At 33.8% G+C, this 18,013-nt stretch overlaps 2 protein-coding genes across 2 annotated transcripts; one reads left to right on the top strand and one right to left on the bottom strand.

The window, feature by feature from the left end:
- The first annotated feature begins 1,238 nt into the window (after nt 1–1,238).
- On the top strand, nt 1,239–6,366 carry LOC117922734. The gene is made up of 5 exons (XM_034840943.1): nt 1,239–1,608; nt 3,129–3,346; nt 4,371–4,499; nt 5,753–5,884; nt 5,986–6,366. The coding sequence occupies exons 1-5, from the start codon at nt 1,296–1,298 to the stop codon at nt 6,097–6,099; spliced, it is 906 nt and encodes a 301-aa protein (XP_034696834.1). The 5' UTR covers nt 1,239–1,295; the 3' UTR covers nt 6,100–6,366.
- A 2,730-nt stretch (nt 6,367–9,096) lies between these two features.
- Nucleotides 9,097–10,038, bottom strand: LOC117921892. Its single transcript, XM_034839838.1, has 3 exons — nt 9,286–10,038; nt 9,184–9,190; nt 9,097–9,103 (listed from the first exon to the last, which is right to left on the bottom strand). Exons 1-3 carry the CDS (start codon nt 10,025–10,027, stop codon nt 9,097–9,099), a joined length of 756 nt encoding a protein of 251 aa, XP_034695729.1. The 5' UTR covers nt 10,028–10,038.
- Between the last annotated feature and the right edge of the window lie 7,975 nt (nt 10,039–18,013).

Below are 18,013 nucleotides of genomic sequence, written 5' to 3'. Positions count from 1 at the left end.
TTTTCTCTCATTTGAAGCTCCCAACTCAAGTGCATTCATTTCTTCACTTGCAAATCCATTTAGTGCACCCCTTTGTATTCATTCTAACTTTTCTTTGTATTAAGCCAAGCTTGTGCTAGGATTGGGAGTTGTAATACCTCATTTCTTAGTTAAAGGTTGAGTGGTTGGAACTCAAGTTGGTATTAAACTTGAAGAGAAGTGTAGCGCCCATTAGAGTCATGAATTCAAATGCACAAGATTGAAGGTTTGGTTTGAAGCCTTGACAAATGGAACCCTCATCTAGAAAGGAGATTGAGGAGAGGGGATGTAGGCAAAATTATCGAACCACTATAAAAAGAGTTTGCATCTCTCTTCCATGTTCTATTTATTTATTTGCTTCAATTATTATTTAGTTTAAATAGTTTGTAAAAAAATATAATCACCTAAATTACCCCATGTTTTGAGTGTTTTCATTAATTTAATCAGTCTTATTTCACACTGTTCTATCAATACTTAAAGAAATTTGTTCCATTGTCATCCCTAGATATGATGACCAGAGCTTTGCTTAAAGAAAAACTTGTTGTTTATAAAGAGGTTACATGGACAAGAAAGCCTTTTTCCTCATGGGTCAAGAAGAGATTGTTGGATGTGGTCCCTTCCCATGTAGAGATGATAGGAGCCACTCAAACCAACAAAAAAAAAAAAAAAAAAAAAAGTTGAATCCAACTTGACCTTCCTCGAGACTGAAAAGTTGAATCCAACCCAACCCAACCCACCTGACTTTGCCCGAGACTAAGGTGGTATTTGTTTTTTACTTAATTCTAAATAGAACCTTAATGCTTAATAGTGTTAAATATTAGGTTGTTTATTTTTGTAGTATTTTATTTCTATTAAGTATTAAAAAGTAAAAAAAATCAATATGTTATTTTTTCTATTTAGAAAAAGTTACATATTTTGGTTTTTTCTATTTAGTAAAAAGTTTATAATAAGTCATGAAAAAATAGAAAAACAAACAACTTAAATTCTAAAAACAAATTGCTTTCAACAAAAAGCCAAAAAAACAAACACCACCTAAAAGTTGAATCCAACCTGACCTTGCTTGAGGCTGAAAAGTTGAACCCAACCCAACCTTGCCTTTGACTGAAAAGTTGAGCCCAACCCAACCCATCCCTTACTTAGGCCAGCAGATTGGGCCACCTAAAAGGGCCAAACCCTAGACAGATAAAACAGAGGCAGAAATGAGTGGCTAATACAAACAACAAAATCCAGATAATAGGAACAAGCAGAGAACACACCAATGGCTCCTCAACACAACCATGGCCACTGCATCAGTTTCAGCCACTACCTCTTCTCTTCTCCTCTCTCCTTCAAAACCCACTCCCCCAATTAAGTTTAGGTTTAGGTTTAGGGTTAGGGCTTCATCTGCAATGGCCACCCAGGTGGTGCCCGCGGTGATCGTCGGCGGCGGAAGAGTCGGCAGAGCCCTGCAGGGCATGGGCTCCGGAGACGATCTCCTCGTGAAGAGAGGGGATTCTGTGCCGCTCGATTTCGCCGGACCCATCTTGGTCTGCACCAGGAACGATGATCTGGATGCTGTTCTTGAGTCCACTCCCAAGTCTCGCTGGAGCGGTACCCACCACCTGACCACTCCTACTTTAACCTCAATTGTTTAACATTTCCAGATTAACTTCATATACATTGTTCGCCATTACCAGAAACTGTTAACTCTTTGGGTGAATTGATAATTCTTTTTTGGGACACTTGTATTAAATCAAAAAATATTTAATTTTTTTGAATTAGCTTGGTGTACATTGTTATCAGCATTAACCTTTTAGGTTAGTTGATAAATTATCATGGCATTCTTGGCTTTCAGGTTGTATGTTGATATGAAATTTAATACTTCAATGCTTTCAAGTTGGCTTGATATACATTATTGGCTATTACTGATTAGCAAAGGTTTTTGGGTCAATTGATAGTTTAGCATGGTATTTATAATTTTTGAGAACTTGATTATTCTTCATTTATTGAAATCACAAACCAAGTAAGAGGATGATGCATTTGAGAGTTGATTATTAGGTTTATATATTATGTCCCGTTATCTAACAGTATAAGCTTTTTGGTTAACTATGACCTAGAAGTGACCCATTTTGAGGGGAATGATTTCAAAAAATGTTTCTGAAAATGCTTTAACTAAGCATGTTATTTCATTGTGAATACACTTGTTTTTTTATAGGTTTTTTGCAAATGAAAAGTGGTTCTTACTTGCTACCAACCTGGCTTTTTTCTTTTTCTGGAAGATCGATAATAATATTTTAAAGTTTTATCTATTTCTGAGATCGGTTTTTAAAATTTGGTAGCAAACATGTTTTCAGTGTCATTTTCTTTTTATCTGATTTTGAAAACAGAAGGCAGCGTTTTGGTTAGACAGTGGTTCTCTTTGTTGAGTTGCATGATATTTATGACTAATTTTCCACTGAACCATGTGATGTTTGAGGTTGAACCCCATTTGAAATTCGCTTGTTTGTTTTGGTATATCAAATTATTTTCTATCATTTTGTTGATTATGTCATATTGATTGTCATTTTCTTTGTAATTTCACTTGCATAGTGGAGTTTCCTTGTTGTTTTAAGTAACTTCACTGAATTATGTGATGGATGAAAGTAATTCTATCTAGAATTTAACTACTTAGCAGTTTGCAATTCCATTTTTATCGGGGTATTTCTTGATATAATTTGGTGTGATTTGATCAGAATTTTCACAAGTTCTAATGGAATTTGTGGTATCACAAAAACATGAAATCTAATCATCACCACTTTTCGATATTGCTCACTGCTATGAATCGCATGATGACTGATAGCGATTTGATATGAAAATTCACTGGTATCACAAAAACATGAAATCTAATCGTCACCACTTTTCGATATTGCTCACTGTTATGAATTGCATGATGACTGATAGCAATTTGATATGAAAATTCACTGGTATCACAAAAACATGAAATCTAATCATCACCACTTTTCAATATTGCTCACTGTTATGAATCGCATGATGACTGGTAGCGATTTGATATGAAAATTCACTAGTTTATAATGAAATATATTTTTCGCTTCTAGTCCATGATTTTGTATATGATCTTTTCAATCTAGCAGATTTGGTTTTTTTCCAGAATGGGATGCTGGAGCCATGGCTTCAAAGTAAAGGTCTGAGTGATGCAGACCAAGTTTTGGCATATTTTGCTGTATCAAAGCTTGGAGAACCTCCTATTGATGGGAAAACAGATACTAATCCTGAGGGATTGACAGCAGCATATGGGAAATGGGCGTCTGCTGTAGCTGGAAGATTACATGCTGGAGGCCTTTCTTGCAAGGTGAAGAATTTATTTTTCTGACTTGTACTACTATTTTTTGTTAAGACTGCTCATCAGCAAAGTTTAGAACTCCAATTCTGTGTGAACCCTAGTAGATGTCTTGGGGCATTCTGAGCTGTAATCTTGAGACAACTTTACTTCCTAAAACATATAATTCTTTTAATAGGCAAGGAAAATTTTGTTAAAAAAAATTATTAATTATTAAAAGCCCCTATCAAAATAGGCACGGCTCAAGTAAACTGAAAATCTATAGATAGTACCAAAGGCAGCAAATCCAGAAAAACTACCGAACAACACTCCTACTAGACAATCTCTGAAAAGCGAACTAAATTATTTTTTCTTCTTTTTCTATGTCCCTGTTGGGACTCAACTTGGAACCTTTAGTTCCCACTCCAATCCCTAACCACTTGAGGTATGCCTCAAGTGGACTACAATTTGACAAAACTTGAGAACAAGTTGATAGTGTTAATAGAAAATGTTAAAGTTCTAGTAAGGGGTGCTGTCATGTGTAAAGCATGCCCACCTTACCTCTTGTCATACCCATCTCTTACTAGTACTCTGAGATAGCTTCATGTGAGATTCTATGGCAAGTAGATCATCTTTCTCTTCCTCTCAAGTCATTTACTTTTGTTAGAGTGCATGATATACATTTTGGGCCCAAATCCTACTAGCTTAAGTTTTTAGGAAAATTGGTTATTCAACATGGTTTTGGAGCCTTGGTTGGTGGGAGGTCAAGTATTCAAACCTTACTACCGCATTTTTATTTATCCAATTTATTAAGAACACGTGTAAGCCCAAAAATGGAGGCTACACATGAGGGAGGGTATTAGAGTGCATGATATATATTGTGGACTCAGAGCCTACAAGCTTAAGCTTTTAAGAAAATTGGGTATTCAACAACTTTGATACCGTTGTTTTTTATCCTTCTCATGACACTAATCAAAGTTTTTTGGATTATGATTTTCTTGAGAATATTTTGTGAGAGGTTATTGAATTTGTACTTCCAATGGTAATCTAAAACCAGGTCCTTGACAAGGAAGCCTTTCAGAAGCAGATGTTAGAGAAGCTAATATGGATCTCAGCTTTCATGCTTGTTGGTGCTCGTCATCCTGGAGCAACTGTAGGTGTCGTGGAGAAGGAATTTCGCTCTGAGGTAAGGCCATCTTTATTGATGATTTTTATCTGAAACATCAGATAAGGGAAGAATATTTGGTGATCATGGACCACAGTGATCCAGTGTTAAGTGTCAAATTCATAGAAAGGGTACAACATTCTTTGTCTTGATCCTTAAAATGGATCGCTATGATGCACGGATGACTGGGTTTTTATTGCATATCCTTATCAGGTCAATTGGCTGGAAAGAATAATAGAAGAAAAAAAAAATGAACTTGCTTTTGATATGATTTCTGCAAACATGCATCAATTACTTGGCTCTAATTACCAATCCTTGGCCAATTGACCATTGCCTTTTACTCAGTTTGTGGCCTGTAAGCTATTTTACTAGTATATTGATATTTTTCATGGAATGATATTTCCTCTAAACCTCATTATTTAAAAGAAATAGCACCAATGATTACTTCTCTATGAAACAGGATGCATGACTCAAATGTTCATAATGGTTAGGGATAAAATCATCATACATATTGGTTAGAGTAGCCAACCTTTTTTTTCCCCTGTACACTAACCTGTAGGACCAGTATGAATCAGGGTTTGAAGGTTCAAAATCTGAATATGAACTATTCTTTCTCTGGAGTTAAGATTATATCTGGGTTGATAAATTTGGGTAAGCGAATCTAGTCTATCTAAATTATGTATCAAATAACATATTCAGGAATGCTTAAGTCAGGCCTAAACTGGTTTTAGGTTAGGCAGATAACCTATTATCTCCATCCCTTGCCCAACAAATGAGAGCTCAGTTTGACGCATTACTGAATTGCAGAGAGTTATTCCATGTTGTGGAGCTTTCACTTGGATTTGTTCATGCATTAGAAACTCGTTGTCTCATCAGTTTGTGATCATTTCTGTGCTTTCATTTGGAAAACATAGATTCTTTAGAGTTTGATTAAGAGTCTTGGTGTCTATCTCCATTCATGAATGAAGGATTATAATGTAAATATAGCCATAATGCAATAACTACTTCTCATATACTGCTTTTGAGGTGTAGTATTATTGTATAAATCAATGTGTCAAATGAAGAATACTGTTGTAAACGATATGAATCTAGACATAGGCGGCCTTGCACCTTGACACCTTGACACCATGAAGAAGTCTTAATCCTAATAATTAATTGTAGAATCATATCCCTGAAAAGGTGGCTTCTATAATCGTAGACCAGTAGACCACACACTTATCTGCATGTCACAGGGAGGAAGTGGCCACAGAACTTGATCGAATTACATTTTCCAGGTGTCTAGCCTCATTGGAGAACTTGCATCTGCTGCTGCAGTGGAAAAGGGGATAGTGTTTGACGAAGGCATGGAGGACAGATTATGTGCATACTCACGGGCTGTAAGTCACTTTCCAACAGCAGCTAAGGAGGTAAAAAGCTGTCATCAGCTAAAGATAGCAAATTCCCATAGCAGATATGTATGTGTTCATGTAACTGAGTTCTGGTTTGTTTCTTGTTCAAATGCTCACAGTTCAAATGGAGAAATGGTTGGTTCTATTCACTCTCCCAAAAGGCAATTGCAGAAGGAAAACCAGATCCATGCCCACTACATACAGAATGGCTCAAAGAACTGAAAATTGTCTAGAGAAATCAAAGTTCATCCAATATTTCCCTTCCCATTCAAAACCCAATGCCAAACAGATGCAGATTGCAGCCACATTCAAATGGCAGGTATTCTTAACTGACATGTTGACATCTTGCAAATGCCATGGATTTAGAACAGTTGAGACTAGAGAATGTGGAAGTGATTTATTTTAGTTACATTGAAGGCTTGTAATCTATCTGGATTTTGGTTCTTGGTATTTATATAATAATGTCATCTATCATAAAATTTGAGGCCATGTTTGGATTATGTTTTAGATTGGGAATAGGAATAATTTTTTTTTATTACATTGGAAATCAAATCCCACTCCCATTAGGATTTTGATTCATTTTTTCTTACAAGGACACCAAGTATTGGAGCAAACTTTGCCCTGGAAGTGGGTTCCATCACCTAGATTATTGGGTTAACTCGTGTTATTACCATTTTTATTTCACAATTCATCAAATTCTAAATAAAATAAAATAAAATTTATAAATTTCTTTAGACTCTTTATTCAAAAATAAAAATAATTTTAATAGGTTAACTCCAAAATATAATTTACATTTACTAGAATCAATAATTCCAATTGGTTTTTAAAAATAAAAAATTAGAATTTGAGATCTTCACCAAATTAAAAATCCAAACATTAATAAATTAATTTCAATAATGAAATAAGTTTTTCAATTACAAATCCAAGAACTTATTATATAAAAATAAATATTAACTTATAAAATTTTTAATATTTTTTTTTGGCAACCAAGCATAATTAGAAACTTTCATAATCATCCAATTACCAATTTCATATTATTTATTTAATTAATCATAATAACATTTTTACGGTAGTAATAAATTTTGACATTTTAGAATATTTGAAAATATATTAAATTATCTTTTAAAACTATTAGTTTTTAAATTAAAATAAAAAATATACTAATAAGTTTTATAGATGTTTTTAACAAGTAAAAATCAATAGATCTTTACTCGACATGTAATGCCCTAAACCTAATTTAAGAGTAAAACCGTAATTTAAAAAAAATAATTAAATTAATTTAATAAGGATAGAAAAGTTTTTTCACTTTTAAAATTTTTTAAGTATAAATTAATTTTTCCCTACCTTCTTTATTTAGAAAACCTTTTTATACAAAGATTAGAAATATTCGAGAGTATAGAGAAACATAAAATTGAAGATTTGGAAATTTAGAGTTGAAGATCAATTTTTCAGGTAAGATTTTGACCCCTAGATTAATATTTTAAATTTGGTAATTACTTTTGAACACATTAGATATTCTTTAAAAAATCTCAATCTAAATTAGGGTTTATTTATTTAACTTTTAGATCAAAAGGTTTGGAAATTTGTGAGTATAAATTGATTTATTGATGAAGATGACAAATTTTTGATTGAATAGAAAAAATAAAAAATTAAATTTGAAATGAAAATTCAATTGAAGAAAAGAAATTTTATATTTAGAAAATAAATGAATAAATCGTTTGTTTGTTGAGGCTTTAGAATGACAAAAAAAAGAAAAAGAAATGGTGTTATAACTGAAGTAATGAATGATACCACATTAATTATAATAAATATTAATTAAATATTATTTATGACTTCCATTAATACTCATTAATGAAAACCATTAATGTTATTTATGAGTTCCATTAATATTCATTAATGAGAATATTAATGGAAGCCATTTGAAAAGCCTATAAAAGGGTTTCTCATCTCCTGTAATATGACATTCTCTCAATTTTATCAACTCTCTTCTCTGATTCCTTCTTCCCATTATATATATTGTTAAAGTAAGATATATTTTATCTCTACTACTTTATTTGCATTGCACTTATCCTTGTTTTACAACAAATGGAAAATAATAATAACAATAAGTGGATTTTGGATTTTTAGGCCCTGTCTTGGGCCACAATTAAAAAATAAATAAAATGAAGACGTGCAGGTGTGAGATGGTTGAGTGAAGAAAAAAAAAAGAAAATCAATTGGGTGAGCGTGAGACAATAGGGTGGTAGTTTGTAAGGTTCAGAGCATAGTTTTAAAAGGCTCAAGGCGCACCAAGGCGCAAGGCGCATCTAAGGCGCGGGCTTTAGTGAAGTGAGGCGCACCCTAATTTACATATATATTTTTATATAATATAATCAAATTTAACAATCATTTATTTGTCCTAAACACATAAATCATCAAATATCATCCAAAGCTTCAATTTAATAAACAAAAAACATAAAAATAAAGAACTCCAAGCATAAAAACAAATCCAAATCCATATTGCTAATTGCCTAATACATATCCAAATCCAAAGTTTCCAAACTTAAAGGTCCAAAACATGAAATTTGTCCACAATTCAAAAACATCATTAAAAAACACTTAAATCACAAATTTGTCCACAACAAGCAATCATCACTCCTCTAAATCAACAAAATCATCATCATCATCATTTCCATCACCACATTTGTAGCCTTCCCCATCTTCTTCATCTGCTGAATCAACCATGTCTCCATCTTCATCTTCATCTATTAGTGAATGAGAAGGCAAAGTTCTAGAACTTGAAGCTATCCCCCTTGTTGGTGGTATTATGCTTGAGCTTGCTCTAGCTCTAGCTCTAGTATCAAACTTGGCCTCCTCAGCTCCAGCAGCTCTAGTAACATCACCCCATGTCAAATTGTCATCATCAAATACAAAATCATCTTGTGCACCTCCATGAGAATCCTTATCTTCCATTCTTCCTATCAACCATTCATTGCTATCATCTATATCTTTCAAGGAAATTGGGTCAATGGTGTTATGTTCATTGTATCTTCTCTTCAAGGCTCGATTATACTTGATGTACACCAAATCATTCAAGCGTTGATGATCTAACCTATTTCTCCTCTTGCTATGAATCTATAAAAATTCATAAGCTCATAAATATATTTTAAAGTTTTAACTTTTAAGTTACATTCAAGACTCAATTATTTTGGATTTGGTCACTCACATTTTCAAAGATGTTCCAATTCTGTTCACAACCTGATGCACTGCATGTTAAGTTGAGGACTTTCATTGCAAACTTTTGCAAATTTGGAGCTGAAGCTCCATATGCAACCCACCATTCAGCTGTAGTATAGATATTAACAATTTAGTGAAACAATTCACCTATTTTAGCAAAAATACAATCTAATCATTTAAATAAACAAAACTAAATAACTAACCTGGTGCTCTAGTCTTTCTTGTCCTAATAGCTAACTCATTCCCGAATAGTCCTTGGGCATTTGTGAACAAACTCACTTCGGCCACAACTTTTTCTTGCTTAGCAGGGTCTCTTGTTAGCCTTAAGATGCATTTATACAAATCACTCATAATCTCGGCATCATGCTCTATTTCTGGCTTATCATAGAAGAATTTCGGGTTCAAAAAGTACCCTACTGCATGCAAAGGCCAATGAAGCTGAATCTCCCACCTCTTATCAATGATGTTGAAGATTTCTTTGTACTTCTCTTCATTTCCATTAAAACTTCTCACAATTGCATCATTAACTCTATTCATGGCCTCATAGATGTATCCCATAGGAGCTTTTTTTTCACCATCAACCAAACGAAGCACACGAACTAGGGGACCCGAAACCTTTAAGCAAAACACAATAGAGTTCCAAAATGAAGGCATTAGAACTATGTTGGCTATAGTTTTCCCCTTTTGCTCTTTTGCCCATTTACTATCTGACCAATCTGAGCTTGTAAACATCTTCCTCAAATTGTTTTTTTGTTCATGCAATCGCGATAATGTGATGAAAGCATTTGCAAACTGAGTCTTAGCAGGCCTAAGCAATTCCCTTTGTCCAGTAAACCGCCTCATCATGTTGAGTAGCCCTGAGCGATTATAAATATACCCATTTAGTGATATAGCCCTCTCCAATGTCCTCTTGATGTTTGGTAGCTTTCCAATATCTTCCAACATCAAGTCAAGGCAATGTGCAGTACATGGTGTCCAATACAAATGTAGGCGCTTTAATTCTAACAACCTCCCTATATGAAATTGTAGATAATAAATTTAAATAAGTTCTCAAGATAAATAATTCAAAATTTAAAAGTAAATAAAAATTCAAGAAATAGTATTTATTACCTGCCATCACATAACTTGAGTGATTATCTATTATAACTTGAATAACATTCTCCTCACCAACTTGCTCTACCCATTTGTCAAGTAACTCAAACATCTTTTCTCCCGTCTTAATCATTGAAGAAGCATCAATGGATTGCATGAACATGGTTCCCTTTGAACAATTAACCAAAAAGTTCACCAAAGTTCTCTATTTCCTATCGGTCCATCCATCCGACATAATTGAACATCCATTTTTCCCCCATTCCATCATATGATCTTTCATCAAATCTTTTGTGAGAGCCAATTCTTTCTTAAGGTTAGTAACTCTTACCTCATGAAAAGTTGGTCCCTTCATACCTACACCATATTGGTCAATAGCCTCAATCATTGGTTGGAAACTCGGATATGTGATTGCATTAAATGGAATAGCAGCCTCATACATCCATCTTGTGATAAGCATACAAGCTCTTTCTCTTGCTTCCTTTTTGTAGGCATCATTGATGGTAGTTTGATTCATCTTTCCACTCCTTCGATTTTGAACAACCATCTCTGCATTAGGAGTGAAAAAATGATCCATAGGACCTTTTTGTCTTGTTTTTTTTTGAAGAAAACGTCCCACCACCACTTCCTCCTCGGTTACTACCTCCACTAGAAATGTTGGTGACATTCGTTCTATTATTAATCTCCTCACCAATATCTTCATCTTCCAAACCAAACAAATCTTCATTAACATATTCGCTCCCCATATTCATTTGCTCTTTTTGATTTTTCTTGGAACTCATATACTCTTCCATTTCTTCTCTAACATGTTCCAGACATTTTCTACACTTTTTAGCATTTCTATATCCACCAACAAGATGTTGTTTGTGTCTATATATGCCTCATTTGGTTACTTTATCACAAAAAATGCATATGATGGTGTTCAAATCTTTTTCATTAACCAAACAACCATATTTCTACCCCGGATCTCTTCTTCCACTTGCACTAGAGTCCACTTGAGTTTCACTCTCATTATCCATCTTGCAAACAAATTATCTATACTCTACAAGAAAATAATTATAATTAAATTAAGAAAAAAAATTGAAAAAAAAATGCATATCACATTATCAAATATCACATTAACAACAAATATGCATGAGTGCTTTTTATTTATTTATTTTTATTTTGTAAAATTTTCATGTCAAAAACTCAAAATATAATATTTATATTTAAAAAAAAAAAATTACCAATGAGAGTTATGAGATAAGAATGGAAAAAAATGCAGAAAAGTGAAGAAAAAAGAAAAATACCAAGGTCCAGAAGGTACGTGACTATTTCCCCTTTATTTTTCTCCTATTTTCCCCCTATTTTTCTTCTTCTTTTTCTTTTTCTTCTTCACTTCTCCAGCATGGAAGAGGCTAGGGCAAAGAATGGCAGTGCTCTCGGGTTGAAAAAGCCAAAAAAGGGGGTTGGATGGGAAGAACAGGCCAAAACGACGTCGTTTTGGCCTATATATATATATTTTTAAAAGAACAGGCCCCAAAACGACGTCGTATTGGTCCCTGTTCTTTTAAATGAACAGGGTCCAAAACAACGTCGTTTTGGGCCCAGCATATAAAAAAAAAATTAGGGTTCCCACGACCCCGCCTCCTTTCTGCAACTCGACGGCAGGAGGAAGAAGAAGAAGAAGAAGAAGAAGAAGAAGAAGGAGAAGAAGGGAAAGGAAGAGTGCGTACCTAGTCGGACCCTCGGAGGCGACTCGGGCGACCGCCTCGCGCCTTGCTGGAGGTGAGCGCCTTGCGCGCTTAAGCGGCGCCTTCGTGATGGGGCGTTGCCTCCCTTCAGGCGGGGTGCCGGAGGGTGGTGTCGCGCCGCCCCGAGCCTAGGCGCACCTTAGGCGCGCCTTTCAGAACTATGGTTCAGAGTGGAATAAATTAAATAATATTAATAATAAGAATAATGAGTGGAGTTGGTGGAATCGATTGAATGGTTAAAAGCATAGTTTGTAAGGTTCAGAGTGGAATAAATTAAATAATATTAATAATAAGAATAATGAGTGGAGTAGGTGGAGTTGATTGAATGGTTAAAAGCACACGGGAGGGACATTGGGATTAATAATAATAATAAATAATAATAATAATAATAATAATAATAATAATTAGTAATAATTAAATGGAACAAACTTGAAACTAGCCACTTATTTATGAAGTCCCACCTATTTATGAAACAAATGAAACACGTTATTAGCACGAATTGCTTTGAAGGAAATTCCCGTATCTTAAACTTAAAGTTATTTATATAGAATAAAATTTTACATATTTATATTATCGTTGATTTGTTTTGTTATATATTGTTAAAAGTTATAAACAAATTATTTGATTTTGTTCATAATCAAAGTCATACCAATGCTATCAATTTATTATAATTGATTCTAATAATATTGTTTTGTCATATATATGAAGTTATTTGACAATGTCAAATCTCACAAAACTCGAATTTGTGGCACTTGACATTTTGGGAAAGAACTATCTATCTTGGATCCTTGATGCTGAAATACATCTTGATGCAATGAATTATGGAGCTATGATCAAAGAAGAAAATCTAGCATCCTTGTAGGATCACACAAAAACACTGATTTTCCTTTGTCATCATCTCCATAAAGGTTTTTTTTTTTTTTAAAGAGTTTTTTATGAGAAATCACCAGTCTCGTCCAATTAGATTTGAATCATTCCCTGAAATGAATGCAATATCGTCCCAAACTCGTAGACGTGGATGAGGACGAGGACGTGGTTGTGGTCATGGAAGAAATCCTCGATACCATGGTTCTTATAGTAATAATTCTCAGAAAAGGAGAGCCTCATTGCGCCACTAGAAGTGGAACAATACTGAGGCAAAACAAGAAAATGGGAAGTGTTTACAAGATAAACCTCCTAAGAACCATGAAAATAATTGTTATAGATGTGGTATGAAGGGGCATTGGTTGCATACCTATCGTACGCCCAAACATTTGGTCGACCTTTACCAAACATCAATAAAAGCAAAAGGAAAAGAGATAGAGATGAACTTTACCGATGGTGATGGATTGAACCTAACTTACTATGACATTGATTTCTTTGGAGGTCCCAATGAAAAAACATACCATTTGATAAATGATGAGAAAATTAACATTAATTGATGTTACTTTATATATGAAATAATATATTCTTATGTCTTATATTTACATCTGATTTTCTTTTGTTATTTACATTATGCCTTGTTTTTTTTAGTTATATCTGAAATCCATGTGTTATTTGGTCTCAAGATGAATAAGGATGATGTATGTCTTGCAGACTGTGCAACCACACACACAATTCTTCGAGATAAAAGATATTTCCTCGAATTGACATTAATAAAAGCTAATGTAAGTATCATATCTAGTACTACAAACTTAGTTGAAGGCTCTGGAAGAGCAAACATAACGTTGCCAAATGGAACTAGATTCCATATAAATGACGCTTTATATTCTAGCAAATCCAGAAGAAATTTGATTAGTTTTAAAGATATCCGCAGAAATGGATATCATATTGAAACTATGAATGAAGATAATGTAGAATATCTTTACATTACTTCCATTATATCTATCCAGAAGTTTATAATGGAAAAACTCTCGGCTTTCTCCTCTGGGTTGTATTATACAACTATAAAGCCTATTGAATCATATGTTATCGTGAACCAGAAGTTCAAAGACTCAAAAGTTTTTGTCCTTTGGCATGACAGGCTAGGTCACTCAGGGTCTTCAATGATGCATCGAATAATCGAACACTCACATGAGCATCCACTAAAGAATTAGAAGATTTTTTCACCCAATGAATACTCATGTGCTGCTTGCTCACAAGGTAAATTGATAGTCAGACCATCTTTTATTAAAGTCATATTTGAGTCACCAATCTTTTTAGAAAGAATACATGGGGACATATGTGGGCCTCTCTAGCCACCATGTGGACCATTCCTTTATTTTATGATCTTAATAGATGCTTCTACTAGGTGGTTGCATGTTTGTCTCCTTTCTACACTTAACATTGCCTTTACTAGACTCCTTGCACAAATAATCAGATTACGAGCATAATTTCCAGATTATCCAATTAAGACAATACGTCTTGATAATGCAGGTGAATTTACTTCTCAAACTTTCATTGATTATTGCATGTCAATAGGGATAAATATTGAGCATCCTGTTGCTCATACTCATACCCAAAATGGTTAAGTAGAATCCTTCATCAAACGTCTCCAATTAATAGCTCGACTATTACTAATGAAAACCAAATTACCTACTTCCGCTTAGGGACATGCTATTATGCATGTTGCAGTTTTAGTCCGTATTCGACCTACAACTTACCATGAATACTCCTCTTCACAACTTGTACTTAGAAAACAACCAAATATCTTTCACTTACAAATATTTGGTTGTGCAATATATGTACCAATTGCACCTACACAACACATTAAAATGGCCCCCTAACAAAGACTTGGGATTTATGTAGGTTTTGGTTTTCCATCTATCATAAGATATCTTGAACCTTTTACATACGATGTTTTTATAGCCTGCTTTGCGGATTGTCATTTTAATGAGAGTGTTTTCCCATCATTAGGGAGAGGAAAGTCGATTCCTAAAGAACGACGAGAAATTAGTTGGAAGACATCTACTATGTCCCATCTTGATCCTCATACAAATCAATGTGAACTAGAAGTTCAAAGGATCATTTATTTGAAAAATCTCACAAATCAATTACTAGATGCATTCATTGATACAAAGAAAGTGACAAAGTCACATATCCTGACTGCAAATACTCCAACACGGATTGATGTCCCTATAGGACAGTTAACAAATGAATCTAAGATACACCTAAAGCGTGGTAGACCTGTCGACTCAAATGATGTAACTCCCCGAAAGAGAAAAACCCAAGAAAAACTTGGCACTTTAGAAGAGGCCATCAAAATGATTGATCAGTTTAAAATTGATAAATCTATAACCCTAAAAGAGGCACAAATAATGCAGAAAGCCCCTAAAGAGGTACATATTGAACAAGAAGCCCTTGAAGAGGCACATATTGAACCAGAAGCCCCTAAAGAGGCATAGGTACCTGAAAATTGTGATATCTCAATAAGTTATATACACATGGGAGAAAAATGGGATCAAAATAATATTGTTATTAACAATATTTTCGCTTTTCAAGTGGCCTCCGATATCATAAGAAATGATGAAGATCTAGAACCACAAAATGTGGGAGAATGCCGACATAGAAATGATTGGCCAAAATGGAAAGAAGCTATACAGGCATAGTTAAACTCATCAACAAAATGAGAAGTTTTTGGACCTATAGTCCAAACACCTGAAGATGTAAAGTTTGTTGGGTACAAATGAGTATTTGTAAGAAAACACAATGAGAATAATGAGATCATAAGATATAAAGCATGATTAGTAACACAAGGTTTCTTGTAGAGACTTGGTGGTGACTACAAGGAAACATATTCTCCCATCATGGATGAAATCACATTTCGTTTCTTAATTAGTTTGGCAGTCTCAGAAGGACTGGATATACGTTTCATGGATGTTATTACAACATATTTATACGGATCCATGGATAAATGATACATACATGAAAATCCCTCAAGAATTTAAATTGCCTGAAGCAAATAGTAAAAAGACTCATAGCATGTACTCAATCAAGTTACAATGATCCCTATATGGATTAAAGCAATCTGGACGCATGTGGTACAATCATCTTAGCGAATACTTGCTAAAAGAAGGGTATGTGAATAACCCTATATGCCCATGCATCTTCATTAAGAAATCAGAAACTAGATTTCCAATTATTGCAGTGTATGTTGATGACTTAAATCTTGTTGGAACTCATGAAGAGCTCACAAGAACAACAAATTACTTGAAAAAGGAATTTGAGATGAAAGATCTTGGAAAACAAAATTTTGTCTCGGCCTGTAGATCGAGCATTTTCCAAATGGAGTTTTAGTACATCAATCAACATACATTAAGAAAGTTTTGAAGCGTTTTTATATGGATAAAACGCATCCTTTAAGTTCTCCAATGGTTGTCCGATCACTTGATGTGAAAAAGGATCCATTTCGTTATTGCGAAAAAGATGAAGAATTACTCGATCCTAAAGTACCATATCTTAGTGCTATTAGTGCATTGGTAAATTTATGTATCTTGCCAATTGTACACGTCCAGACATTGCTTTTTCTGTCAATTTATTAGCAAGGTACAATTCCGCTCTAACTTGAAGACATTGAAATTGTATCAAACATATATTGCGTTATCTTTGTGGAACTACTGATATGGGTTTATTTTACTCAAGGGAATCAAAACACCAATTGCTTGGATATGCAAATGTAGGATATTTTTCAGATCCACATAAAGGTAGGTCACAAATAGGGTATGTGTTTAATTGCAATGGTACTACTATTTCATGGAGATCTGTCAAACAAACAATGGTGGCCACATCATCAAATCATTCAGAAATACTGGCAATTCATGAAGTAAGTCGTGAATGTATATGGCTAAGATCTATGATCCAGCAAATTCGGGAATCATGTGGACTCTCCTCTATTAAAAGTGACCCGACAATATTATTTGAAGATAATGTTGCATGCATTGCACAAATAACAGGGGGTTATATTAAAGAAGATAGAACAAAACACATTCCACCAAAATTCTTTTATACATATGTATTCCAGAAGAGTGGTGAAATTGATGTGCAACAAATACACTCAAGTGATAATCTAGTAGATTTATTCACAAAATTGTTGCCAACCTCAATATTCAAGAAGTTAATACACAGGATTGAAATGCGTCAACTCAAGGATATCGACATGAGGGGGAGTATACTTGTAAAAGGGTGTTAGTGTACTGTACTTTTTTTTTTTTTTTTCCTTCGTCCAGGTTTTTTCTTACTGGGTTTTACTTGCAGGGTTTTTAACAAGTCAGTCCTAACATACCAAGAGCAACTTAAAGAATTATAAGAATATTGTACTCTTTTTCCTTCTCTGGGTTTTTCCCATAGGGTTTTTTTACTAGCAAGGTTTTAATGAGACATATTCTTCAATGTGGTGGACATCCAAGGGGGAGTATTATAACTGAAGTAATGAATGCCACCACATTAATTATAATAAAATGTTAATTAAGTATTATTTATGACTTCCATTAATACTCATTAATGGAAACCATTAATGTTATTTATGAGTTCCATTAATATTCATTAATGGGAATATTAATGGAAGCCATTTGGAAAGCCTATAAAAAGGCTTCCCATCCCCTGTAATATGGATCCCCTAAGCAAGAAAGAAATTTCTTACTTTCTCTCATTCTCTTTATCTTTTATTCTCTCAATTTTCTCAACTCTCTTCTCTGATTCCTTCTTCCCATTATATATATTGTTAAAGTAAGATATATTTTATTTCTACTATTTTATTTGCGTTGCACTTATTCTTGTTTTACAACAAATGAATAATAATAATAATAATAATAATAAGTGGATTTTGGATTTTTAGGCCCTGTCTTGGGCCACAATTAAAAAAAAAAAAAAAAGAAACAAAGACGTGTGGGTGTGAGATGGTTGAGTGAAGAAAAAAAAAAAATCAATTGGGTGAGCGTGAGACAGGAATGTGGTAGTTTGTAAGGTTCAGAGTGGAATATATTAAATAAAATTAATAATAAGAATAATGAGTGGAGTTGGTGGAGTCGATTGAATGGTTAAAAGCACACGGAGAAGGACATTGGGATTAATAATAATAAAAAATTAGAATAATAATAATAATAATAATAATAATAATAATAATAACTAGTAATAATTAAATGGAAAAAATTTG

The sequence above is a fragment of the Vitis riparia genome, chromosome 9 (genome assembly GCF_004353265.1).
Source record: "Vitis riparia cultivar Riparia Gloire de Montpellier isolate 1030 chromosome 9, EGFV_Vit.rip_1.0, whole genome shotgun sequence".
NCBI lineage: Eukaryota > Viridiplantae > Streptophyta > Magnoliopsida > Vitales > Vitaceae > Vitis > Vitis riparia.
Note: the sequence above shows the minus strand (reverse complement) of the source record. Positions and strands in the feature narration are given on the sequence as shown.